This window comes from Lycorma delicatula, chromosome 5, assembly GCF_047948215.1.
Source record: "Lycorma delicatula isolate Av1 chromosome 5, ASM4794821v1, whole genome shotgun sequence".
NCBI classification, from domain to species: Eukaryota; Metazoa; Arthropoda; class Insecta; order Hemiptera; family Fulgoridae; genus Lycorma; species Lycorma delicatula.
In genome coordinates, this window is record NC_134459.1 from 119252589 (window position 1) to 119276825 (window position 24237).

The window sequence follows — 24237 nt, forward strand, 5'->3', positions numbered from 1 at the left end:
TTTTTAAACTGTATAGAATAAATATCATTTATTCAAACATTTATTCATGGTATTTAATGTCCTCTATCGATCGTTTGACTCAGTAGTTCAAATTTGAATGCTTAAAAAAATTCTTTATTTATTCACGCCAAAGAAGTATAACTTCTTACGTACTACAAAAGTACACGTGAGCTTTTTTTTTATTAAAAAGAGATAATTTGAAGCAGCACTGCTAAATTGTTAGCTACAAAAAAAAAAATCATTAATTAGGGTTCTTTCGGAAAATATGATATCAAGACGATCAAATAAAGTAAAAATTTAACAAAGTAAATCTTCTCAATCACTTTCAAATGTCAATTATAATTTTTTTTAAACATTAGCTAACCATCTATTTAATTTTGATTAATTTTATTCACACAAACACAAATTAAATTATGGTTTTAATTTTTGTTTGCAAATTTAAAAGTTATTGAACTTAATATCAGGTAAAACAAGTTATAAAAGATATATCAGTTTAAAATTCCGCGTTAAAATAACCATTTAAAAAGTTATTTTTTTGTCCAGTTTTTTTTTTGAGATATTTAAATAATATTCAAATTGGTTAGCTGTCCGGCCTAGAAAACACTTTCCGAGGGAACTGATATTGTAGGTATAAAGGAGTATTTTAAATTTATCTCATGTAATTCAGGTAATGAATTTTTATGCAATTCACAATATTCCAAAGAATTTTTCAATCTGTTAAGATGTGGCATTTCCATATATTGTCATATTTGTAATATTCCAGTTGACGTTGTTTACATAATGTCATTTTACATAATTTTTCTTCAAATAAACTCCAAAGACCATTGTTAGAATTTGTTGTGTCTGAGGTTCTAAGATTTTCATTTAACGGTAGAGTACCAACGTCCTTTCGCCTTGAATTAATTAAATTTGTAACCTCATCATTTATCCATTTTTGGGCATGCTTTGCATTTTCTTCTATGCAAAATATGATTTTTTTTTTTTTAATCTCGGATCAACAAAACTAGCTTTGGCTACATATTACCTTCCAAATATTTTGGCATATATTACCTATTAATTTTGGCATATATTACCTTCCAAATGGCTAAGACTCCTGCCAATAACATCAAGTAAATTTTCTTTTAAATTAACTCCAACATTTGTTTTTGGAATAAAAAAATTTGACGTATGTTGCAACCGTCTTAGTAAGGGAACAATTAATGTCATTAATTACATCCATTGTCTGCAACTATTGCCACTATTTTGTTGGTGATATTCCATTCTTCAAAAATTGTTTTTAAAATACAGCTGATTGCCATTTTCGTATGAGCAACTAATATTTCATTAGTAATGAGTACAATTGAATGCAGTTTGTTACTGTATATAAAATGACCAGTCAATATAACAAACTATTTATTGTCATCAGCTGACCAAATATCGATAGTTACTAAAATATGTTTTATTGAATTTAACATATTTTTAATTTTTTTTTTATATTTCAAAGTAAATTTGTGGCAGCATTGAATGCTATCCTCTGCTAGCTCAGTTGATAGACTGGTGGACTATATTGTCTCAGTGGCATTGTAGATGATAAATGTTTCCTACTGGGTGGCATATACAGTGATTGCAATTTCCTTGTACATTCTAAAAAAAAAAACAGGATTTTCAACCAATGATAAAGGTTAGAAATCAGTAGCTACCATTTTAATAATGAATCTACCAATTGCAGTTTTTACTGCTATAGATAATTCTTTGTCATAACGTCCAAATAAACGTAGTTGTTTTTTAGGCGGAGCTATATTTACTTTATTAAATGAAATTTTACTACTTATATTTTGGCTGATGGTGTGGAAGGAGCAGGATCAATTATTACTGGTACTGTGCGTTTGTGTAGTTGATTAATCGACAAAGTAGAAGTTTCAGAAGTGTTTTCTTTTTTGTTATTATTATTACCTAATTTTTCAATTAACTGTAAAAGATGTTTCCGTTAAGTGCTCTTTAAGGTTTGTAGTATTGCCAAAAAACTTTAAATGTTTTTTTGCAAATTTCACAAGAAACTTTTTTTGTCATCTTTGGTAAAAATATATATATTATTACCAATAATATAATATAATATATAAAATAATAATAATATATATATTATTATTAATATATATTATTGCGATATATATATATCGCAACCACAAAAAAAAAACAAAACATTATTTTAGTTGTAGAAGAAGTTTTAAATATTCTATTTGTTAATACTTATGATAAAGTAATTTTATAACTCGTTAATTAAAGTAGTACAGCTGTGGTAATGCTGTATTGGAGAAGGGAATATCGTTTAGAAGATCATGTTGCTTAACCTGGTCAATACTTTAGAATCAGTTTCCCTCTGTCCAGAATACTGAGGGAATATTTATTTACGTTCGAATGGAGTGGTAGTTGCCACGTACGGAGTGGTATATAAATATATATGTTTGTGGATTCTGAGATGTTAGTTCATCATTAGTGAGATCACTTGCTGCAAGATGTGGTGTTTTACTATAACTACATTAACTTTTCTTTTAATATCTATTAATCCAACTTTAAGTAATCTTAAAAAATCTGAGCTTCAAGATGCAATCGATGCATTTGATTCGTTTGATACTAGACCTGTAAGATCTATAAGTCCTCGACACAAGGTGAGCAATAAAATTTTTAGTTTCTTGTATATTAACTTCTGACTCGTGGGTATGCAGTTTGTGGCATAAATTACGCATCTCGAATTTATTTTATTCAATACAAAGGAAACTATTTTTGGTGGTAGACAATCTGCATTTAATAAGTGAAATCGTAATAAATAAAGTTGCTGATAAATTCTCATTTAAAATTTATACCCAATTATTAATTAAAAAAAACATTAAACCAATTGTAAATTTAAACTGAAAATTTTATTTGTTTGAAAAGTTTTGAAAGAGATTTTAAATACGTCTGTTGTAAGTACAAAAATTTAAATTTATTTCTTTTGAAATAAAAATTATAATATTTTATACATTTTAAATGAAGATGAATAATTTTATTTTACTTTTTAAATTAAGTTCTAAATACTTTAAATATGAAAGTAAATTAAAAACTTGTTAAATTAGGATAACTTGTAATTACTGAATAGAATGCATTTTAATTAAAAGAGTTTTTTAATCATTTTTTTAAAAACATGTTACCTTTAATAACTTTTTCATTTTTACTTTAATTTACTCAGAAACAAAAGAAACTGTTTTTTGGCTAGCAATTTTATATTTAATGCGACTGTATGCTGCTTTTCTCAATTAGAGATCTTCTTCTAGATTAGATTGTGACAAAGCATTCCACAAAACTATTACACATCCAGTGTATAATAAAATTCAGACAGGAATAGATTGGACTTTTATTTTAATATGTTATTCAGTGCAGCAATTTTCTTTTAAGCATATGTTTATTGATTTATATGATTAAGTTATATATTAAATATATATCTTTATATATATATATATATATATATATTTCTTGTGTGCGTGTGTAAGTCACTGAACTCCTTCTAAACGGCTGGACTGATTAAAATGAAATTTTTTGTGTGTGTTCAAGGGGATTCGAGAATGGATTAGATTCACAATTTGATACGATAGAAAACGTTTTTTTAATTAATTTATTTATTCATGTGTTGTTGATCTTGGGATGGATAAGGTTCACAGCTGGATCCGGTAGGCAGCGCTGCGAACGCATTTTAGTCTTTTATTAATTTTTGGCATATCAGTCAAACCCAGTAGCTGGTGCTGCAATCAGATTCTAGGAAATATTTTTATTTTGTTGCTTTTTCTCATATCAGTTGCTTGCGTCGTAGCTTAGTGTTGTTATTACATTAAAATTCGTATTTTTAACGGACTACTGTGTTTAGAGAGTAGTTTGAATTAAACCCGATAGTGCTGTTCTGAGAATTGGATTTATTTACATTCTGACTTTTATAAAGTGAAAGGTTAAATTCTATGAAGTTCTGTAATGTTTTGTAAGTTTCTTAATGTTCAGTATTAATTGCAATGATTTTGCAGTCACAACTCTTTTCGTTAAAAAATTATTTTCCACCTAATACTGTGATTTAAATAGTGTTGTGAATTAAATCCGATAGGTAGTGCTGTTCTTTTGCCATTTGGATTTATTTACATTATGTGAAAAGTTAAATTTTGTGAAGTTCCTAATATTCAGTTTTTTAAGGTTTCATGAAACTTTCAATTGTGTTCATTTAATCTGTACGTATACTCAACGAAGCATTGCCGAGTCTGCTAGAATTCCGCGCTTATTGAGAACATTATGTTATATTATTATTTATTGAAATAACGTTTTAAAGTGTAATTAAAAAATATACATCATACATATTTGTAAGGTGCAGTATTGAAGTGAGTATTTTTCATGAATTTTAATGATGTATAAAGGTGCATTCCATAACAATCAACTTAACCTACAAATTTAAATTGTCAGTTCTCATTTGAATCTATGCAACTTATGAATATTGAACGGCTCTTTGAAAATAAAAATCTAAGTTCGTAAAATAAATTATAACATTTATAAAATAAAAATAAAAGTTACTTATAATATTTATAGTTTAAATTATATTTAAAGAATTGAAATTATAATTTTTGTAGCTGATTAATTTTATAAAAAATTTTCTAAAATTGTTTTTAATTTACAATTATCTAAAATTTGGTAAAATAGATGTTGAAATAAAAATGAAAAAATGTTCATCAGACATCTCAATATTTAGTGAAAATAAATATTAACCATACTACACATAATTAATCAATAAACCCATTAAATAATACAACAATCACAGATTTATAATATTCATACTAATAGTCATATTAATGATATTTCGTTCACATTCCTGCTTATTTTAACTTAAATAAGTTACTTATTATTTATGTGTTGAGCATTTATTACAGAACAATGCCACATCAGGACAACGACTGTCGGGTCCGATAGTTAAGTTATATATGTTCTTGTTTGTTATATGTATTTTTTAAATTAAACAACATTTCTCTTTGAATTTAAAATTATCCTTTTATCCAGTGTGAACTTCAGAGATTTTTTTATTTAAAAAAAAACTCAATCTGGTGGTGCTGTTTGTTTTATTATGTAGTTGAAGTAGTACACTTTTTAATACAAATAATTGTATTGTATTCCTAAACTGTTTGAATATGCTATTAATTTTTTGTCATTGCTTAATTTAGCAATGTACAGCTACGGCATAGTATCAGTACAACCAACATTATCATGATATTCAAAATATTTTTGCACAAAATTTCAAGAAAATTACTGGGTAGCATAGGATACAACATTCTCTGAATGTTTGGGGATTAGTTTCATATAGTGTTGAAGAAACAACTGAAGGAACAAAATTAGTTTTACCTCAACTTGTTGAAGAAACTTCTATATTAAATGAAAATTATTCTCCTAATCCAAGTGAAGAATCTAATTGATAATGCAAAATAAGAAGAAAAAATAAACTTAACAGATTTTCTGAATTAGTATGGGATATAATGTAAAAATGCATGTGGACCAATGAAAATTGAAAATGGTTTCTTCTGAACTTTTTTTGATGCATTTATAAAATATTAATATTACTAATAAACTAACTTAAATATCATATATTTCTTAGGAACATAAGTTAATTAAGCATACAAATGGGTTAATACTATTTCTCTTAAAGTGGAGTACTTATGTTACCACAATTAAGATTATTTAACTAAAAAGTTACCATTTTTATTTGCTTATTAAAAGATAAACTGCCATTTTATTTTGTAAATTATATATTGTTACAATCTTTATCTTTTACTATTATTATTTCTAAGTTCATGCCTTTGGTTTTTTTTTCTGAATCTATTTGTTGAAATTCACTTTCCTTATACTACTTGTTTAACGGCTTATTATTTGCTTTATATTCTTTACGATATTATTGTCCATTTCTAATAATTATAATATATTTTTTTTAATGATGTTTGAACATTCTGACATTCAATTTTTATGTAATGTTCGGGGTTATATTATCGGGAAACCTTAACAATTTTACATTAATAGAATATCAGTGGCAATTTACAATTTTTCTGACAGACAAAAATGAAATTAACAGCTTAAGGTGTAGCATCAATCTGTTCCAAAATTATAGTTGTCTGGAGTTACACAACAGTATTATTAATTTCTTAATTAGGTTAACTGTTGTATTTCTTCAAATAATTGTTTTACCAAAAATGTTAAAAAAACCAAAAAATAAAGTTAAAAGTATTTCATTATTATAATCATCATTATTAACTTAAAAATTTAATTATTTTTTTATATTCTGTTCTTTTTCATTAAAAAAGACAACAATCATTTGTGCCAAAATATTTCTTAGTTGTCAAAATTTTCACAAGAGTGTAAGCCAAACTTTTTAATATTTTTGTTATATGAAAATAAAAATATAAAAAAACGGCATAATATATTATAATTCATTTGGTTAATGTGATTTTAAAAAATAGTGCAAAGTAAAATTTTTTGATGTTTTATTTAATTTCAAAATATTTGGAGATTCCATGATACCTATATTGCAGTTTGACAGCAGTGGACATTGTGTTTAGATTTCTTGAAAGGAAGTTCAGTAAAATGTAAAATTAATTTTTTAAATTAATTGCGAATAAATTTATTTTTGCCTTTAGACTTGTATATGATATTTTACTGGAAGTATTTGTATATATTTTTTTGTTATCTTACAATTTATAATTTTTGCTTTTCTCTAATTTAGGGAAACTGTATATGTGGAGTTATTATTACATAATTATTTCTTGATCTTATTATTTTATCTTAATGGTATGAATCTTTTTATCACATATTATTGGAAATAATTTATATAAAAATATCAAATTATGATTAATCTGTAATTCTGTTTTTCTATATCTTCCTTACATAAATATGTATGCTAGGTATGGTGTTACATTTAGAAGCTGTATGAATATTTAATACCTTCTAAGACTTATCCAAGAAAGTTCTTTGTATACTTTTCAATTTCTTGAACCCAGCAGCACCATTAAAAGTAAAAACGTTCTGAAAGTTGCATTTTTTATCACAGTAAAAGTAATAAGGGTTCGTATCTGTTATTCAGAAACAAAGGTAGAATGTGCTAGGGAAATGTAGCGCTACTTTTTGAAATATTATTTATAAATTTATTATACTTGTCAACAGGTAAATATTATTATTTTTTAAAGGAATTCTTAAATTTAATTTTAAATGGTTGAGGTTTTTTGTGACTTATTGTTAATATTACCTTATTGGGTTAGTGTAGTGGTTAAATTCATCATTGCAAAATCAGCTGATCTTTGAAGTCAAGAGTTCTAATGTTTGAGTGGTTGTAAAGACTTTTGAGTCATTTTATATGGATTTGAATGGTAGACTGTGGTTACAGGTGTTCTTTGGTAATTGAATTTAAATAATTCACACATCTCAGGAGTGATCGACCATAGTCTGTTCCAGACTACTATTTTACTGTACATTTACACTTAAATTGCACATTGCATTACATCTGCAGCTGTGTCAGACTTGGCAAGCTGGTAGCAGTAATTGCATTTGCCTTTACACACACATATGTAGACCTGACAGTTTCTGGAAAACTGGTTGGAGAAAATATAATACGGAATGTCGGTATCAAAGATATTCAAAAGTAACACCTTATATTAAGAGAACTGGTTAATATAATTTAATAATCTCTTTTTTAATAAACAAAGCAAAATAGCAAATTGCAAAAGACTGAAGGCTTTCTGTTCGGGAGTTACCATCTTTGTTAGTGGTACTGTCAATCGGGAAGATGGTGTCTCAATCTGCGACTAAGGGCCCAATAAAAATTTTCCTTTTCGCTGTTTGATTTCAGCCTTAAATTAACATTGTATACCTCATCCAAGAGGTATTATAACAAATTAAAACTTTGATATTAATTTTTTACATTCGGTTTATTTTAGTGTTATAATGTCTGTTTGAAAAAATTAACTTGACCCTTTGAAGAAATCATTAAATAGTTGAAAATAAAACTTTTTTAATATTTACGTCTTCAAGGTGAGATAGGCACCAAATTAAGAAGCGATTCAACAATTTATTAGCTGATTCTTTTTATTTGGGGTAAATTTTGAAAACCATCTGCAACAAGTTGATTGAGATTTTTGTGAGTATACATCAAAGTAAAGATTAAAAAATTCAGAGATAGGAACTTAAATTTTGTGTTCATTCAACAGTTTTCCATGCAGTTTTGCTGTAATGTATTTGACATTATTCATTTGTTGATGAGATAAGGAATGATTATGATTTAGAAAAATTGAATGATTTAGTTGAATTTTATTGTGAACATTCAGAAGTCACAATTAAACATTGACTTTTGTTTATTGAAATTTTGTAGTTTTGTTACAATCGAGTTTACATTTTATTTATTGACATAGTGGCTTCCATACATACATCTACTACTGATATGCGAATTATACAACCATGTATACCAAATAATATTTTGTTTATTACATGACAATAGTTCTCCTGATACAGTGAAACTAAATTGAAATATGAAGCTAATCTTTTAGTTATTGTATAAAAGGAATGGGTTTCCACCATTTTAGCGTTGTTAGGATGGTAGCGGTCATTTGGTCAGAGTTTCTACTTGTATGGTTTCTGATACCCTTAGTTTAAGGTTAAAGGAAGATTTTCTGTTTTATTGTGCTGATTAAATAAATGAGAAAATAAAAGTGGCATGAAATTTAACTTGCTTACGAATGTGAAAGTCACTTTGACGTGCCCTACCTTTCAGGAGTAATTCATTCTTGATAGAATTTTTTGTTGTTTTTTTAATCTAGTCTTAACCCTTCTGACTAGTATTACTTGTAATTTAGTATGAGCTGTACATTCATTATTGTAAGTTTGTCTGTGCCTGCCTTGGATTTAATTATTTTTTTAATTTCATTCTAAATGAAAAATAAAGAAAGATTAAATAAATTTAGTTTAAATAAAATGCATTGTAATAGTATGTATGAAGATCTGGATTTAGTTCCAGCAGATCATCCATACATAAGCTAGCAATCTGTATAATTTCTATTTTGTACATTATCTGTTATCAGTAAAGTGATCATTACAGTTTCTTATTTATTTGATTTATATTATTCAACCAAAAAGGAATGATATAATGAAAAGAAAAAAAAAACCTTGTAGACACAGTATAATATCTTTTATTATTGAATTAAAATATAAGTTGTGATAATACTGTGTCACAAGTTGCTAATTTGTTTATGGATGATACTGAAATAAATTACTGTGTTGATATAATTCCCTACTGTAAGAAAACATTCATCCAACTTGTAGAGAATAAAACAATGATTTTCAGATATTCCCTTACGTATATTTCAGCTTAAAAAATATTAAATTTATAAATAATGTTTAAATAGCTACTTCATATTCCTTTCTTTTACTTCCTTCAATTCCAGGAAATACATATGAAATTCATTTAGCAGTTAGCTTTTTATCAAAAGGGTTCTGGTGAATCAGAGGTTCAAGAATTGTTTGTTAAAGCCTAGGTTCTTATTTTTTATTTTGAAATGATAATTCAGTCTTTTATAATTAAATATTTTCTTCATATGAAAATAAGTATTATGCACAGGTGAGATGTTGAAGACAAGTAGGTAGTTCATCAGCAGTACTGAACACTATGTATTGACCAGATCATTGTCTGTTGACTGCATATCACGCTGGATATTGTTTATACTTTGTATTTAGTGGTATTTATGTAAAATAAGTTATTATTAATGATAATAATTGCAATTCATACATGTGGATTGTGTATCATAAGAAAAAAGGTACAGTTATCCATTGGTAACTCTACCTTTTTTCTTCTGACGAATGGAAAGGAAATGTACCATTATATTAGTTGCTAAAATTAAAATAATGCCTTTAGGAAATTTAATGGGTACACCATAGTCAGAGTTATAATTCAAAATAAAATTAGAATAAATTTTAACTGAAATCGTTTAAAATTTGTAGAATTGTTTATAAATTAACCATTTTATTTTTTTAAAGGATACCGGTACTGATGGTGGTCCTGGTGCACCAACGGCATTAGATGTACACAGTAAATTAGCAAGAGATTTAGCATTATTTTTCATTTTTGAATATGATAAGATAACTATTCCGTACAACTACTTCCTTGTTGACATATTGAATGGTACACAACAGGTATTGTAAAAAAGTAAAATTCTGATTGTTATTTAGTTACAGATACATTTGTGTGTATGTGTATATGTTGACAGAAGTGATTGGATTTACTTATATCTTCATTAAAATGAAAGTATTTGCATTTAATTCTATGTGTGTTTTTTTAATATTTTATAATGCTATTAGTAAACAATAAAAATAAACAGAAGACCGTTTGTGAGAATCCCATGTCATTTATTTTTAATGGACCTCAAAACGTTTTCATTGCTTCATTATATATTATTGTTTCATTGTTTTAATTATACGTGTGATATTATTATGAAGATTACAAGGCTTCATTGATTCTATTAGAAATGTTGTTTTTATTCAAGAAAGAAAGATTTCCATCAGTAATTCATTTTTCATAAAAATAAAATTTGTAATTAATTCTTGTGGTTTATTAATTTTTGCTTTTAGGTTGTTGCAGGAACAAAGTATGTAATGGATGTGTTAGCAGGTAATGTGAATGGATGTAGTGAGGTCACTCCGGCAGATAATTGCGTAAGATTTGATATGATTTTTATTTTATGAGTTTTTAATTTTGGTAATATATACTCATTATAATCCATAAGAAGTAGAATGTAAATGATAGAATAATTGATGTTTTTGTCATTTTATAGCATTAAATGCTATTGGATGATTTAAACAGACAATAGGGTTTGTTTTATTTTTATGCTTCATCATATTGTACAGCATAGTAATTTTTGTTGTTATAATACTTACTAATAGAAGCAGATATTGTGGATGAGTAATTAAGATATCTTGAATTGTAGAGACTGATATGATTTTATGATTGAGTTTAATCAGTATTATTAAGTATATAGAGTTGTGTATATATATTTTGCAAACATAAATGTTATTTTTGTAACCTGTTTCAGAAAGAAATAACAATTTTATTAATAGGTGTGATAGAGGTATTTACAAGTTTGATAGAGAACTATTAAAAAAATAATCAAACTTTTTCTAAAATCTTATATTTAATATTTACAGCGTTCTACAACAATCTTGTTTTGATAATTTCCTTCCTGATGTACACAATTTTCCTAATGTCTCTTCCACTTAAAGAAGTAACTCTAGAATGCATTTTTTTAAAAATAGCTTGTAGGATGGTCAGGAATTTTATTATTTGGACTGTATTGTTTCAGATCACTGTTTTATTAAAGGCAATTTCAATTATTGAAATAAAAAAATTTATCAGGGGCTAAGTTGGGATGTACACTCAATCTAGTGGGTTGTAGGAATGACAATGTTTAATATTTTGTACAAAACTTGTGAATTAACAGTGATGCATAGGGTGAAAGATAATTATGGTGAAGGAACCATGCGTTATCCCACATCAAAATTAAGGTCCTTCTACATTTTCGTGGCCTAATGATTTGTGCTGACTACTATCTATTTCTGATACTACTTCAACAGATTTCTACTAATTAGAAGCTAGTATCTAGACTTCTAAGGTAGTGGTAGCAGATGACTGTCAACCTTATTGGTGGAAACTTGACGAAATCATTCACTTGGACAGTGTGGGGTGTGTCTGTTGATCGTCGAAGACCTTCCTTGATGACCATCATCTTCAGTGATTATTGAGTACTTTTAAAATTCTTGAATTACTCATGGCTTTGTGTGCTAATCAGAGTCCTTCCTGTAACCCTCTTGAATTTGAATAATTTTATAAGTTTCCATAACATTTTTGGAATTTTAACACAGATATTCTCTGCAATTCTTTGTTTAAGTCACTCATCTCAGAAATCCCAAACAACACTTGTTTTAAGAAGGCTATGCCAAAACCAATTACTGTGGTCATATCTGGGTAGTGGAGGATAGTTTGTTACTTCCTATGCAGATGTGCAGTTATAACAACTGCATGTTTCAAAATATCTCTACAAGCACCAGAAAAAAATGATGGATTACTGTTGGGTAAAAGTTAACAAAAATAAAAATGATACACAGCTCATATTTGCCAAAAGAAATTGGAATTTTATTAGAAAGAAAACAACTGAACTTATGTTAAATCATAACCTTAAAAAATTAAATGAAATTATGAAATAAACATAACTTAATTCTATATAAGAAATATCAGCTGAAATCAGCATATCAGTTATAATAATACATGATAAATACATAAAAATACATATTTCAAATAATAGTTTTGAGAATCTACAATTAAACAAAGCCTGAAAAACAAAGGAATATAAGACATCTTATTTTACAATTAGATACTTCTAAACATAACATCAATAAAAATAGTGTAACTGGAAAACAGTTGCATTACTGACATATTCCGTAATAATGAAAAATTAGCAATGAACAAATGTCATAAACTTAGAAAAACTAATTACGACAATTCTTGTTATTGGCACTGGCCGTTCCTAATTTTGGAACAACAAACATATCATTAAATAATTAAAACTAGCAATTCTAGTTTATTGTAGGAAAAGAAGCCGCGATAATATTCCAATATAAAAAAAAATTAATTACAATAATAAAATTGAAATAATTAAACATATAAATAGAGTTCATTTTAGTAAATAAGCTTTCTTGAAAATATGAAATTACAAAGTCTAAAATCATAACTTCTCAACAGGAGTTATTTTCTTAGATTAATTTAAGAGAAGTAATATGAATTCAGTTCATGAATAGATAATAATTAAACTCTGCGATTGACAAATTACATTAAACCGAATATACAGTCAAGTACAATAAAAACAAGTTGTAATAAGTAAGCACATAAAAATATGTTGCACATGACAAATAACATAACCTTAACTAAGCCACCTCACGTGACTGCACTTAAGTGAATAAATGGTTTTTAAACCAAACTTGAAATTGAAATGCATAATGTACGAATAACAGAATGTTTCACAAATTTTACTAATAACGTAACTGTTTAATATAATAAATAATGAAGGATTTGAACATCCCTTAATAACACACGAATACTGGTAAAAAATGAACTCGTGAAATTAAATTGCACATATACATACAGTTTATCCTTGGCATAGACTGCAATGGCGAATCAAAAATACAGAGTTGTATCGTTGTTTAGAAGTTGAACTAGACGTGGCGACTCAGATTTGTAGTAATGAGTTTGGAGAGAATACTGCATCGATGAAAAAGTAATCAGCAGCTGGAGAAGATTCGGCGTCGATAGAATTGGCGGTTTGTAGTGATTGACACACTTTCATCAGAGAAGTAATATACTGGATTTGAAAATGAACTTGTCGAAGAAACGAGGATAGATGAAACATAAAGATTTGCAAAATTCACAAAATCTAACGAGAAGAGCAAGAGAGAACGCCCACGACGTTTATGTGTGTGAATACGATGAAAGTATTATCACAAAGTTTGTGAGAGAAAAGTCACAGTCGACTGCACATGGTGTACGTCTGATCTACTCTGCCGAAAAAATGGCGTGAATGAAAAGAGGAGGAAACCAAACCTAGGCAGTGGACAGGATAGAGTGTGTGTAAAAAACAAGAGATGTGTGCATGTATTAGTATGGGAACGAAAGAAAAAAGGGTGCGTATGAAGGCAGCAATAAATAATGCGAGAAATGAACACGCGGTCACTATTAACATGGCAGAACAACCCGTCAAACTGACGCCAGGACTTGAGAGCGGATGCGTTAAACCAAACAAAGATAATCAAACAGATACACATATGACAAGCCCAATACGAAACAGTGTAATAAATTTACCAAGCCTGTTTGTAAGCCTTTACCAAGCAACAGCAAAACCCAACCCTAACTTTGAATTCATTGGAAATAACGCAACTGTACGCAATTGCGTAAACAATTACTTTTTGAAAAGATCTTGTACATTCTTTTGCTGGACTAGAGTGATTATTAACAGATATATAGAAATCACAACTGGCATTTTTGAAATATGCTTTAATGCATGTATATATATATCAAAGTTGAGTACAGAAAGATTAGAAAAATCAGCATGGGACTTTCCATTAGTTTAACCATTGATTTAGTGTTTGTATAGTGTTAATTTGAAGCAGGTGTTTGGGATTTTTGTGATGAGCGAGTTACTTCAACAAAGATTTGCAGGAAAATTTTGTGTAGCTTGATTTAAGGTTACATTACACTTAGTGGTACCATTACCCTGCACTATGTGTAAGTCATATTCTGTCTTTATAATGATTACAAATCACATAAATTTTGATTATGAACCATTAATTAGGAGAATATTAATGCTTTTTGTGGATTCTGCCCTAGTATTTTATTCAGAAATAAATATTTGATTCTTTGTCTGATAACTCCAGAATTATTTAAAAAATTGCAAGGATCGTCCAAAAAGTAAAATATGTTTTTGTTTTATAACAAATCTATTGTATTTATTTTAATGTTAATATATGCATTAAAATCTACATTTTTTAAGTTCTTTTTCCGCATAATCACCTCCTAAGTTGAAGCATTTGTCAAATTGCGGCACTAGGTTTTGTATGTCATCGTCAAAGAAATCTGCCGCCAGTCCATCAAGTCACTCGTGAACAGCTGTCTTGACATTGTCACTTTCAACTAACTAAGGGGTTCTGAGCATGCTCAGAACCCCCTTAATGAAGAAACACAAGAAAATGTTTATGGCAGGGAGATATTCTCTCTGGTAAATAAACAACACAACTTCCTTAAGTTTCCTTCTTGTATTTTAGTTTTATTTTAAATATAAATAATTGATATTAGTCAAATTACTACAATAATCTTTAAAGAAGTTACAGGTGCTATTATTGTCTTTCCCTTTTACAAACTTAATTACTAATCTTAATACTTACAAGTATTTACCAGCTACCTTATTACTATTGTTGTTTTTCCTTTTCTGAATAGCACTTAATCTACAAAATTATAGGCCAATTTCATTTCTATTTCTATTTTCTAAGTTGTTTGGAATGTACACTTCTAACAATTCTTGAAAACCACAATGTATACCTTTTGGTATAATTTTAGGAAAAAAATTTCGACCAATCCAGCCATTTGCTAATTTATAAAATATCATACTTGTACATGTGTACATAATAAAAGGATTCAATTTAAAATTTTTGCGATCTTAGTAACATATTTGATTTAGTTCCTCAAATTTATTAATGAATAAACTTAATAACTATAGTATCAGAGTAGTTGCTTAATTTGCTAAACTCATCTCTTGCTAATTATTAACAGATAATTAAAATTTCATCCTTTCATAAGAAAACAGATTTAAAAAGTAGCTCCTCATTTCAGGATGTAGAATGCGGAGTGTCACAAGGAAGTAGGTTTGATCCCTTGCTGCTTTTATTGTTTATTAATGATATGCCTCACATTGTTGTTACCTCTTTGCAGATGTCACAACTGTATCTATATTTAGCGATAATTATTTAAAAGGAATTGAAAATTCTATGATAATAATTCAAAGAAATTGACCGGAGAATTGAAATTTTTTCTAATTTTCTGTATGGATAAAACTATTGAATTTTGCTCATCAGGTAGATATAAAATATGAATTCGTGGCCCTACAAATATGAATCATGTTGACCATATTTAGAGAATTAATTATGTTTGGTTTTCCTTATGTTTACATTTATAAATATGCAATCTTTGCTAAAAAGAATAGTCACTTGTTAAAAAATAACAAAATCCAATTCTGCCAAACCTGATAACAAAACTGTTATCATGTAACTGAACACTACTACAGTTTATGAGAAGGGCCTTGTTACGCTTCCTTTATCATCTTTAATAAATTACCAAACTTTTAAAAAATCTTCCCACTAACTTATTTAAAATACAATTAATTTTTTTTACAGAAACAATATTACTCCGCTTATGAATTAATAAGCAGAGTAAATAGTGCTAATTTAAAAAAATGTGAATTAAAAAACCCTGAATTTTCTGCATTCAGTTCAACATTTAGATAAATATGTGTTTAAATAATTTTCATTTGAACACAGATGCTATTTAATAAAAACTAACTTTATTTAAAAAGAAATAGACCTGTACAATTTGTGAATATCTAGTACTTAATATGCCCTCTTTCCTTTATTCTTAATCACTTCACGTACATGATGAATTCTTCATTATGAAACAATTTTCTTTAAATAAAAAAAATATTTTTTTTATTAAGAAATATAACTGCACCCAGTGGAACAGATTCATGCATGAAGATTAAAATGAGGTCAATTTTTGTGGTACAGTTCATTTTTGAAAGTTTTATTTCGCCTATTGCACAAAAATTTTCTTTAAATTTTCTTTAAATTACTTGGAGGTGAAAAGGAACCAATTTCTTTAATTTAAAGAACAAACAACATAACATTCACTGTCTGTAGTCCAACAATACACTCGGAAGCTATTTGTTGTGTCAACTGATATGCCGAGAAAGAGGAACAATTTTCTAACGCTTTCTTGGATTTATCTCCATTATTTTATATTCAAGATGCACAGACCGGAAAATAAGGAAATATGATTTTGTAATAAAAAATGAAATAAACATTCACAAAACACTATTTGTAATATGAAAATTGCTAAATAACCAAAGAATGTAATATTACATTACACAGACAACATAAGAATATGTGTAGTCAGGCTGTGTAGCCATAATGTAGAAATATACAAAAAATTCCCTGTATTCAAATTAATTTGCATGCTACTAGAAAACTTTTACCATGCTACTAGGAATGTTCTGTCCCTTCTAAAACTTTTTTAAAAAAATCAGTGTCACTTTTCTCAATATTCTAATCTTATTTATAGAAAAAAAAAACAAAAAAAAAACAGTGAATAAACTAAAATTTCTTCAAATTTTTTTGTTGTAAGAATAACTGTCAAAACCATTTTACAACTTATTAATAATGATTAAACAACTTACAGCAAAACATGAGTCCAACTTTTGCAACTATTCACTGATCGGAATGTTTTCAAAGAAATGTTCATTTTTTTTGTTTTAGGTACTGTAAGAATACACATCATTCTAGATCTAACCTAGGACAGGTTATGTGTATTGATTAATGAATTATTATTATAATTAGTTAATTATTAAATTACTTATCTAGACTGTATATTCCAATTATTTGTTTATTTGGTCAACTGATTGGTGGGCTGCAAAAAAAGCATATTCAGTTATTATTTTCAGTTGTTTTCACTAGCTGACAGCGGGTGGGGTTGTGTTTTGTGATTACTGAGAAACAATTCTGTTTGTAATTGATATACCTATAGTTAAACGTTTTAATTATTAATTTGAAACATTCTTATTATTTTACTAAAAACCATGTAGAAGATTGTATTTTTCTTACTTGTTATAGAAACTACGTGAATGTCATTGTGAAATTTATGAACACCTTACGTTGAATAGAACAGAACTCTTAGATTTTGATTGTGTTCCAATATGGCCTTAAAAAGATGTCACAAATAAACAGGTACTGATTTAAGACTTTATATTACAATGGTAGTGCTATTATATTTTGTTCGATATATTTTATCATCCATTTTCCTTACTATTAAATGCTAATTTAAAGATATTGTTTAAAGAAACGTTTTTAGGAAAATAATGTTCTTTCTGTGTATTCATCCACTTATTGATGAATTTAATATTCTGTGCACTGTTCTTTTAGAATCAGTAGTACTAGATTTTATATGTTTTCTTTATATATTCCCAATGTGTTTACACATGTTTATACTGTCTAGCTTTTCAGAATTTACAATTGAAATATTTAACATTTGTAAGACAAGATTTACTGTATTCTTCAATTCTTAGTTCAGTATTCAATTACTTAAAGGCATTTTGGTACTGATCTTCAGAAAATTTTTTTTTAAATGGATAAATGACAGGTAAAACTATTCTTAAATGTATATGAACATTAATTGTTTATACCTTAAATGTATATACCTTAAATCAGAGGTTGGCAACCTTTTTGTCAGTAAGGACACAAAATAAATTCAAAATTATTTGGGGCACCACACTATTATTACATAATAAGCAGATAGATGATACATTTGCCTTTAAACTCAGTAAAACAAAATTGTTCTTCCCGGTCAACATTAAAACAATAAACTCTTTTTCTTTTATAATTAGTCATGATGGCTTATTTATAAAATCTGTTTAACCAGTATGATACGTATTTGATAGTGAAAAGCATGACTATCTTGTGTGATGTGGTTACTAATAATATGTAAATAGTAAAATACAGTCAATAACAACAACACTCAAAATACATAGCACTGAGAATACAGTAACATACTACCAAATTTATCAGAAGCCAGAATATTCTTACATGCTAAGTAGCAAGTGTGTCACTGTATGACCTTAATTGCGGTTTGCTGACACTGAACTTGCATAATTATATGCATAATTATGTCTTATATACATGTGATTCCAATACGGTTATTGGGCTTAGTAAGTGTATAGTATAGTGTGGGTATACAAAAATCTAATCGAGGGCGCAATGGGACCCACAGGTGCCGCATTGCTGACCCCTGCCTTAAATCATATCTTCCGTCCAACAAAATGGCAAACATACTAGGCGTTAGTTTATTAAGAAAAAATAAACATTGCTCCAATAAATAAACATCACCTAATTGTTATGCACCTCTCTTTCTCCTGTTTAGAAAGGATCAGATATTTAATCTATAAACAAAAATAAAATTATTTGTTAATAAAAAATTCATTCTTTTTCCTAAATTAAGCAGTCCAGTTGTGTTGATCACAATGCCGCTGAAAGCCCAGTTATAGGTAAATGCTATTAAAGTAATCTTTAATAAATTAATATTAATACTCCCCCTATGTAACAGATGAACTTTAGTGTACTGATAAACAAAGCAAGCCTTGATACACATACAAACTGCGTTAATGGCATGCGTTGACCAACAGACTCTAAAACACCACTCGCACAAAGATAAACACCTGAGTCACAAATTATTATTGTCTCAACTATTCAAATCATTATCATATGTAAATGTGAAAGCAGAAATAAAATATTAGATTAAATATAATAATTCATCATACTAAGTATTAAGTAACAACTAGACTTTATAATGAAAAGTTAAAAATTAAATAATCTTGAACTCGTTCTTGGTATAAATAAAGCATTTTCTATTAAATGATTAAAAAAATACATTAAATAAACATATATTGTAAATAAATTTATTAAGTCATGCCAATATCTCTCTGCTTCCCTTACATACCCGTGAAAAAATTTATTATGATGTCTTGATTAGAGAAATTAATATTTTATTTAATTATTGTTCAACTTTAATTTGCATTTATTTAAACCACGTTAAAAAGTAGATACAAATTAAACAGCAGTAAGATGAGTAATAATCATTAAAATAATTTTTACAAAAAAAATAAAATATTGTCTATTGCTGGGATGCATTACTATAAATTATTAATAATAGAATCACTTGTAATACAATTAAATATTAGCGTGAAGATTCATAACTGAATGTATCATAAAGTAATATCATCAGTTGAAACTAAGTGAGAAAAGGACTCTTCTAAACATAAATTTTTAAATTTAACTATATTAATTTATTTGAACTTACTTCTCATGTTAATCATTAACAGTTCAGTTAGAGAACCTGAGAGATGAACTCTGTGTATTTAAAACGAAGTATTTTAGCAACATACAACACTTACTGATTACAGTACATTATGTAATTGAGTTATGTTTTTGTTTCCTCAGTCTTGATCCCAGAGTATAAGTGTTTTAGCCAGCCATCATTACTAAATTCCCATGCAATCTAGCCAAAATAACTAGAAAATATTTATGTGCACAAAAGTAGTTTTTAAGGAAGGTAGTTTAGTTATAGTTGATTAAATTTAATAATTTATAAAACAATTAATAATAAGTTATTAGCATTTCAGCTCTTAATAAACGTGTTATCAAAAGGTTTAGCCATTTTTATTAAAAATCTTAATTAAATGTTTTACTTTTTGAAGGAGTTCATTGAATAATGATGGGTTTCCTGTATCCTGGAAGACTACTGACACATTATACAGCAGTTTTATTGAAATGGATGTGTATTTATGATGGAAAATTGTTATGCAATAACTTTCTTTTGCTATTAATGTAAAATAATTTTTGTGGAATATTAAATCATATTATATATTGTATCTGATTTATTACAAAAACTTTATTTTGTTTTGTTATAATTCTCACCTGCAGCAGTATTTGATCTACAGCTTTTTATATAGATATTTGTTTAGTAAATAAAGGAATATCAAACAGTTTCCTTTTTATATGGATGGAACTGGAGGGTTATGTTTGATTTAGTCATAATTTTAGTTATTCATAGAACCTGTGTTATAATTTAGAACTAAATGAAGAATAAAATATTTCCATGTTTGTGCCTGCTGATCCTTATAATATTAAAATTGTTTGTAACTAGATGATAGTGTCATGTTGATTGAGCAGTGAAAATAAAACTGCCATGTTTGTTCATTTTGAAAATTACAATCAATGTTATTTTTGTATGAACATTTGATCATGTGACATTATTTTTCATTTATTTGAGACTGGTTAGCCAAACAGAAATAATCTGTTTGATAATTTTATTTCTGAATTCTTTTACCTTTTATGTCTGTAACAAAGAGATTTTTTGAGGTTTGAGTTTATACTCCATTATCTGAACATTTCCCTTTTTTACTGAAAAATGTAATTATCATTACAACAAAGGTTATTATTAAAAGGATTTTTCATTTTGGCATTATGAATTCAAGCTTATAGATACATCATACAGCTATATGTATATATAGTAGATACATCATACATGAATACAGCTATACTGCCCATCATACAATTTTCTTATTTATTGGTTTTGTACATAATAATGGTAATTGTGAGTATAAGTTTTATGTTCTCTGTATGTTATTTATTTTTTTATTTACATTGTACTGCCTCACAATAATCTCTAAGCTTACATAGAGTTCAGCGTTTGTATTGATCATTTGATCATGATAATTGCTCTCAAATTAAATAAGAGTTAAAAAATTGGTGGTTGATAGATAATACCTAAGATAGTTCAATTATTGAACTCCACACAGTATTCTCAAAGTACATAAGTATCTCGAACATTCAAAAATTCAGTTTAAAAATTATACATCTTGCCGGATCTGAACATTATTTTTGTTTTATGTTATTATTTATTTTCCTTTCTTACCATATTTTAAATATGTCCTGTGTATAGTGGATGTACAAATTGTTATTGCATTCACGCCAGTTCTCATAAATCTGAGGGATGACTGTGTTTGTCTCTGAAACAGATCACATGCATATATGCGTTTAGGTCAGTTACTTTCTCCATTTATTTTTCTCAAGATTTTGTTATATATTTTCTGTGTTTGTTTATTTTTAATATCTCACATTTATATTAATAAAATGTGATTGATTCTCTTACTTTTTTCACTAATTTTTCATGAAAATTATTAAATTTATTATATAAAAATATTTCTGATAGAAATTATTTCGCTCTCTATTTGTCTTTATTTTTATTTATGATTATTTCTACAATTATTTATGTATTAATGTATTCAATATTAACATTCTTTAGGATCATCACAATTATTATTAAATCCTTTTTCAATGTTTTTAAGATATATTTCCCCAAATTAATAATTGTTCTTGTGTTCCATTTTTATTAATTATGAGTTTCTTTTCTTGTGTATTTGATTTCTTTCTATTTCTATATCTGTTCTTCCTGTTTTACATACATGTTAAGAACATACAATTATGAGAACAATTTTCTGTAAAAAAATATTATTTTAAAAAAAATATCATTATAATTTTATTATTTATTGAAACAATGTTTTCATACTTATACTCCTTCAAGGATTGGTTATTAATAAAAAAAAGGAAAATTAATAAAAAATTTGTATTATGACACCTAACCATACTTCATTTATTTAACAAAAAAATACATAAAATCAGTTTAATGTGAATTGGATGTGATTAACCTGCTATAACGCTGAAGTCACTGAATAGAATGGATCATGCAAATCTGTGTGGTACCCTCTTTGTGGAATCCAATCATTGAAAAATATTCCTTTTCATTCACTTTAACCTCTCATTTTTCATGTGTATAAAAAAATAATTTACATTAGAGGTTTAAATAAATAGATAATGGTGTTACAGTGAATATATCTCTACTGACCTTTGTAGAAGAGTTACATTGCTTTTAATTTGGAAGTTTCTGAGGTAGAAACTTATCGAATTTGGGAGTTTTTGATGTTGTAAAAATTCATCTCTCATCCAGAAAGAAGAAAGGGCAGCCACTGCCTTTTCCACTGTAAGCTAGCATCTACAGCAACATGTGTAAATAAATAAATTTTTGTTAACTCTTAATTAACCAGTGGCATATTTATAATCTTATTTATTACATAAATAGTTAATTGCTAGCTTTAGCAGTTTTTTGTTGCTTTTTATCCATTGATTGGGTAAATGTTTATCATTATCATATTGTACTATTTTATGATACTCCAGATTCAAATATAAATTCAGTTTTTGATATAGTAACTTTTAACTGAATTTGAATGTACAGGTTATCAGTACACTTTATTAATTGGATTGAAGTTAATGACGCATTCTCATGAATTCTGCTTGAGACTGGATGATTGTAGCTGTTTGTTGTGTGGTATTAAAATCTCAGAAGAGAAAATATTTGTCCAATATCTTTAATAATCAATTGCATTTCAATTAATTATTCAATAAATTTATTAAAATTAAAAAAATAAATTCATTAGTTTACTCTTATATCTCATATTTTTTTTTATAGTAGTACTTCATAAAATTCTTATCATGAATCTAAATTAAGAAATCTTGTTACTTTAACAGTAGACTTATCATGTGGTCTCTTACCTTTTAAAAATCTGTTACTAATAAGACTTCTAAATTATAAAAATCAGATAAAAGGATAATAAAACGTAGAATTGTTTATTATTATTTGTCTATTTCTATTATATGAGGCGTGGTTCAAAGGTAAGGGCTGATTAGCATCAAAATGAGAACAGTTGACAAAACGAAAAATGTATTAATTGTTTAAAATAATTACATATTTTTCTACATAATCACCATTTTGTCCTAAATATCATCAAACAAGCTTCTTCAAATCCACTGTATAAAATTACGCCGCCTGAGTTTGAAGCCCTTTTTCATTAAGATTTTCAATCCTTCACTTACCTCAAATTATTGAGCTGCAGTCCAGTGTTTGAGTGTATTAAGATACTTTTTGACACTTAGGTGAGATCAGGATTGTAAGGGCGATGAAGGACTGTAGTTGTGAATGTGCATTATTGTGGAAAAGAACCAGTCCTGATCTCAGCATTCCCCTGTCATCGGTTTTTAATGGCACAATTTAGTTTGGAAAGTGTTTCACAATAGACTTGTGATGGGATGAATGTTTCAGCTCCCTTGAAATAAATCAAATTTCATGATTTTCCATCGAGATTGGGCTTGTTTGAATTTTTTGGTTTAGATGAACCAGAATGACGCTACTACATGGATTGTTATTTTGTCTCAGCATTGAAGTACAAAATCCACGATTCATCAACAGTGACGTTATGGGGAAAATATTTGTCTGCCTTGTTGTTAAAGTGATTGAGAAAAGCACATGCAGATGCCATTCTTTGGTCTCTGTGAGCACTTGTCAACATTTTTGGCACTCATTGTGCACACAGTTAGTGATAACCTGGAGTTCAGTCATGATTTTCAACATTTTATCTTTGAAACTTCTGGAAGTTCTAGAGAAAGATTGCTAATCGTAAAGTGACAATTCTCTCTCACTTTTGCATGCATATGTACAATGAGATCATCAGCCTGGACACTAGGCCTGCCACTATTCTGTTCATCGTGAACATTTGAACGGCCTTCTGTAAACTCGACACTACTGCCACTTTTTTCCTTTAGTCATTTCAGAAGGCCTATATGTTTCACATAACTGACAATTTCAGCATCACTATGTCCTCTTGGGTTTGGAAATCTAATCAGTGATTGAATTTTACCACTAGTGGGATTTGTTATTACCACACTTATTTTATTACACTCTCTCCCAAAGGCAATCGA

The 24237-nt window shown here is 27.6% G+C and overlaps 1 protein-coding gene across 1 annotated transcript; it reads left to right on the top strand.

Annotated features, from left to right (window-relative positions):
• The first annotated feature begins 2432 nt into the window (after positions 1-2432).
• Positions 2433-20261, top strand: LOC142324521 (uncharacterized). Its single transcript, XM_075365349.1, has 5 exons — positions 2433-2645; positions 10045-10200; positions 10636-10719; positions 17485-17598; positions 20121-20261. Exons 1-4 carry the CDS (start codon positions 2493-2495, stop codon positions 17575-17577), a joined length of 486 nt encoding a protein of 161 aa, XP_075221464.1. The 5' UTR covers positions 2433-2492; the 3' UTR covers positions 17578-17598; positions 20121-20261.
• The last annotated feature ends 3976 nt before the right edge of the window (positions 20262-24237 follow it).

Excerpts from the sequence above, each read along its gene's own strand:
- LOC142324521 (XM_075365349.1), top strand. The coding sequence starts at position 2,493 with ATGTGGTGTTTTACTATAACTACATTAACTTTTCTTTTAATATCTATT. Across the intron at positions 2,646-10,044 it reads CTATAAGTCCTCGACACAAG|GATACCGGTACTGATGGTGG; the intron begins GTGAGCAATAAA and ends ATTTTTTTAAAG. Across the intron at positions 10,201-10,635 it reads TATTGAATGGTACACAACAG|GTTGTTGCAGGAACAAAGTA; the intron begins GTATTGTAAAAA and ends TTTTGCTTTTAG.